At 41.1% G+C, this 4,869-nt stretch overlaps 1 protein-coding gene across 2 annotated transcripts; it reads right to left on the bottom strand.

Moving 5' to 3' along the window:
- Positions 1-864: 864 nt before the first annotated feature.
- LOC136522213 (anthranilate O-methyltransferase 2) lies at positions 865-4,629 on the bottom strand. 2 transcript variants are annotated; one of them, XM_066516006.1, is made up of 4 exons: positions 4,492-4,629; positions 1,896-2,324; positions 1,507-1,770; positions 865-1,415 (listed from the first exon to the last, which is right to left on the bottom strand). In XM_066516006.1, exons 1-4 carry the CDS (start codon positions 4,570-4,572, stop codon positions 1,047-1,049), a joined length of 1,143 nt encoding a protein of 380 aa, XP_066372103.1. In that variant the 5' UTR covers positions 4,573-4,629; the 3' UTR covers positions 865-1,046. The 2 variants fall into 2 exon arrangements, with proteins under 2 accessions (XP_066372103.1, XP_066372104.1); XM_066516007.1 differs by lacking the exon at positions 4,492-4,629 and adding an exon at positions 2,536-2,866.
- Positions 4,630-4,869: the final 240 nt, after the last annotated feature.

The following is a 4,869-nucleotide window of genomic DNA, read 5'->3' as shown; positions in this document are numbered from 1 at the left end:
ATTAAACAACAAAAATAGTAAGGGTGTTTTTTTCTTCAAATTAGCCTAGTTAAAGTGGATTCAAGACCCTCGTGCACCTATAAACCAAAGCAACTTTAGATTGCATTGGGATTTGGAAGACCAATAAAATTAAGAATTCCAGCAAGAAGGTGCAATCACAACCAGCTTTTGATCGACTTATGAACAAGTATACCAAGCAAAAGTTTGATTTGGTGAATCAGCCTATAAAAAAGAAGTCTAGTCATCTCCAAAGCAAGTGTATGTGCCTTAAAGGGAGGCTGCTCCTCCTCCTATGAAGGCCATCAAGCAAACATTAATTATAATCGGCTCCATAGAAATACTGGTTGATGAAGTTGAAAATCCCATTTTCATTGAGAATTTGGCTCAACCCACTATGAAAAAGGTGGGAAAAAGTGTACTTAAAATATTACTAAATGCTTGGCTGGATGAAGACTAGAATAGAATTTATGTGTTCATCGAAAAGACTAGCCACCCTATATATATAAAGGGTGATGGCTGATTGATAACACACAAAATCAACTTACTCAAGCCCTATCATGCTATTCCTTGTTTGTTGCTTCAACCAATTATGACGCCCTAGAACGGCCAGGCCAGCTAGAGCAGCTCATAGCCGCCGCATGCTCTAACAAAGTCTCTTCTGGACTTGTCGGGTTTTGGTTATCAAGAGATCTCACCGGTGTGTCTTGCGTATTTGGACAGTTTTAAATAATGATCGGATACGAACACGTCAGCGTGTGGCTCCGACGACATGTCCTATGTATTGTGCGCGACGCCGAAGGCACACGGGAACATATCGTTATTTAAAATTCCTTGATATTTGATTCGCAAAAAACATACTTGATATTTAAGTCACCATCGTTCGGATTCAATAACCCACAGGGAAGATAACAAAAACACCATGGCATACAGTACACATGATACACACACATGTACACACACACACAAACATACATATCGAATTTCCTGGAGAAGTACTACTAGTAGCCTGTGATATTAACTAGAGAGAGAGTGGTAAAGAAAACACTTCACACATGGATTGGTTTCTTCAAGGACAGGACGAGCACAGCATGCTTGGTTTTCTCATTCTCAAGGTGTTTGGCAACACGGCGAGCGTACTCTTGGAATAACTTGTCGAGTATGGCTTCTCCAAATTGGCTTGCAACCAGCGGCTCCATCACTGCTCGTAGGCACTTAGCGACATTTTCACCGCTCCTAATACTGTTATGCACAACATCACTTTCCGAGTCATCGTAGGGATCCCAATTTGTCTCGAATACTTTGACATGATTCATGTTGAACAACCCAACTTGCTTCACTATTGCCTCCACTTCACCAACCGATGGTGAGTACATCGGTAGATAGAATGACTCAAGCTTTTCCTTCTCCACAAGACCCTGCGAAGATCAAAGTCCAATTTACCGCAAATTAATTGAAGTCACTAGCTAGTAGAGTGATCAAAACCACAGTACTTTGTATTTAGTTTACCTCATCAACTAGGGATTTCAGCGACTGCGCAAGCAATCCGTAAAGATGGTTGGACTCTCCAGTGAGCACATCCTCATGCTTCCTTCCAATAAATGTTAGAACCATTTGGCCGCCAGACACGAGCTCCTCGTAGCGTAGCTTGAGGAAGAGGGAGAAGTCCTTCTGAAACTGCTGTTGAAACAGCTTCACCATCGATGGTGACATAGTCTTTGTGATATAGATATCTAGGCATGTTTTTTTGGTGCCCTTCAGTTGCTCCGGTGCCTATATATATATATACACACAAAAAAAGAGAGGATGAAACAAAAAGCAACTACGAGATAATGCTGAGTCCACGAGCGAAATACAAAGACGTGTGTGAACTGCATCTTGCCAGCATGCATACATACCTGAGAGCGCCACTGAAGGCAGAACAAAGAGTGGAAAAGGTAGACGCTTTCACTAGGGAAGATCCTAGTGTAGTAGGAGCCCGGCAACCCGGTGATATAGGACGGAGGCAGTGCCCCTGCCTCTGCCTCTCCCTTGTGTTTTCTTGCCGTCGACTTATTGAACTGCTCGATCAGCTGGAAGAGATTGTTGAAGTCGTTTCCGGGCAGGTCATTCAGGAAGAACTGAAGCTGTGGCGGGCGGTCATGTCGTCGGTCGAGTTCCTTGCAATGGCGAGCTATGATGCCAATCACCTCGGAAACGAAGCGCAGTGTGTTAGGCCCCGATGAGCAGCCTAAGTCGGCCACGACCATGGTTTTAGGGAGGAGAGCTGTGTATACTTCTCTAGTGGCCTCCTCAAGGACCGGCTTAATCTGAAACATAGCTTTCTCCTGTATTGCCATCCAACAGAAACATGTGTTATTACTTTCTCAGATCTTCTTATTACTATCTCACAGGTAGGTAGTGTTACCAAGATTGTAGAACGAAAGAAAAATGCCATTTCATGTTAATGCATGAGACAAGTAGAAACAAGTACATATAGTATGCAACAGAAGAAGCAGTTGTGCACACTGGAAAATAAATAACTGAGAGAATTATTACTTGAATCCTAGAATTTTTTGTGTAGTTAGTTTCTCCGTTCCCTGTGGCCATGTGGATCACGCTCGATTCTCATGGGCATGCTGGCTGCGAGTTGAGGCTTCAGCTAAGGTGCAGAGATAGAAGTACCCAAGCCAAAGCTCAGCGCACATACAAGCACAACAATTTTGCAAACTAAAGCTGTGTGAAGGGCTAAATTTATAGATAAATTTGCCATGTTTCACATGCATGCTCGTAGCAGCGACGTAGCCAAAACAGGCACAGCGCGATTGCACGTGAATCAGCTGCTCACTTATGTGCCACTTCGTCATCACCATCTCTCCAATTCATGGCCACAAATAAATCATTAGAAAAAGTTCGGAAAAAATAATTATTTTTCCATATATATATATAGCATTTATCATTAGGCTATAATTAGAGGATATGGTGCATCCGTGCATGTGAGGGCATGTGCCAATGTATCTAGCTCTTCATATGTGTCAGGTCAGACAACGGAGATGTCGGCAAATGCTAGCACGTGGAACGTACACGTGTATGTATTGAATTGGTGATTTACCCATTCAGCGACTTTGGCACTGGACATTCAAAAAACACAAGGTCTATTGGTATTTTAGTTTCTCTTCTCCTTTCAGGGCTCTATTTGAAAGAGAATCTAGGACCTATTGGTCCTCAATATCAGAATAGGACGAATGAACCGGTCTCCGCCGATATCTTTGATTCGAAATAAAACAGTTAGCCAAGAGATCTTTCAATTAAGAAGATCCATACATCTAAGATGAAGAGAATGTGTCTATTTTCTTTATTTATTCAGTTAAACCAAGGATTTGTTATGAAAACACTTCTCCGGGTCCTTGAACTGAAAGAAATCAAGAATCTCAATTCTCGTTGTTTGGAATGGATCCAATTCTATTGAGTTTGAGACGTAGTGACCATTTCTCTTTAGCAAAGATTGACCTTGGTTATCAAAGGATTGAACAACTAGGATCCATTTACTTATGATACCTTGTTGACATTGCTAACTAGGAAAAGGAAAAAATAGTGACGGTTTTATTCTTTGTCACCGTAAGTAAATACGTAACTAGGAATATGAAAAAATACATTTTTGAAATTTGCAATAATATGATGGATGAACGACAGGAATTGAACCCGTGCATAGTGGATTCACAATCCACTTTCTTGATCCACTTGGCTACATCTGTCTCTTATCCAACTAAAAGATTTTCTCTTTTTTCATTCATTATTATTCTGTTTACTCTCACCTCCATTACCTGATCGAGATAGTGGATATAGGATGTCACTCTTTAAAATGAAAAAATGGGTTATCAACTATGACGCGAAAGAAACGAAACCTTTTGTAGCTCGTCATTTATTTGCAAAAATAAAAAAGGTCAATATGAAGGAGAAAGAAATAATAGTAACATGATCCCGAGTATCTAGCATTATTCTACCAGCAATGGTTGGCTATACAATCGTGATTCATAATGGTAAGGAATATATAACTATTTGCATAACAAATCTTATGGTACACATTGGGGGAATTCATGTCTACTCGGCATTAATTGAATTCAGAATAAACAAATAGCTTTATTTCCAATAATAAAGCTTATCTGCCACACATGATGAGCCATGCATGCGCGCATGCATCAGGATTAGATCTCATGTGACGTGCTCTAGTGTACGAGTGTGCTGTTGCCATGCTGCATGTCCACACACCTACCAAACTCTACGCAACGTAAGAGCATGCGTCTCCAAGAGTCTTGTTTAAACCCACTCTCAATTCTGATTACACTATCACAGGTAGTAGGTAGTGTTACCAATTCTAATGACTCTAAAACATAAGAAAAATGCCACTTCATGTTAATGAGACCCAATTCCTGATGATGCCCAACTAAGTATAGTATGCAACAGAAAAAGCAGTTGTGCATGCTGGAAAATAAATAAATATGAGAGAAATATTACTTGAATCCTAGAGTTTTTTGTGTAGCTACTTTCTCCATTCCCCGTGGCCATGTGGAGATCACGCTCGATTCTCATTGGCATGGCTGCGAGTAGTTGAGGATAGCTTCAGCTATGGTGTAGAGAAGTACCCAAGCCAAAGCTCAGCACATACAAGCACCAACAATTTTGCAAACTAAAGCTGTGTGAAGGGCCAAATTTATAGATAAATTTGCCATGACCGTGTAACAGTGACGTAGCTGAAACACGCACAGTAGTGCTGTTGCACGTGAATCAGGTGGCCAATTTATGTGCCATACTTCCATTTCCATCACCATCCCTCCAATTCATGAGCAGAATTAGTGGCCCCTATTATTGACTGCGTTTTTTCGTCGGTGAAGC

Source organism: Miscanthus floridulus, chromosome 18 (genome assembly GCF_019320115.1).
Source record: "Miscanthus floridulus cultivar M001 chromosome 18, ASM1932011v1, whole genome shotgun sequence".
Taxonomy (NCBI): Eukaryota; Viridiplantae; Streptophyta; class Magnoliopsida; order Poales; family Poaceae; genus Miscanthus; species Miscanthus floridulus.
Note: the sequence above shows the minus strand (reverse complement) of the source record. Positions and strands in the feature narration are given on the sequence as shown.

Bases quoted from the DNA above. Each gene is read 5' to 3' on its own strand.
- LOC136522213 (XM_066516006.1), bottom strand. From the start codon at position 4,572: ATGCCAATGAGAATCGAGCGTGATCTCCACATGGCCACGGGGAATGGA. The intron at 2,325-4,491 runs GTAATATTTCTC...ATGGCAATACAG, and splicing joins CAAAAAACTCTAGGATTCAA to GAGAAAGCTATGTTTCAGAT. The intron at 1,416-1,506 runs GTAAACTAAATA...TGATCTTCGCAG, and splicing joins TGAAATCCCTAGTTGATGAG to GGTCTTGTGGAGAAGGAAAA.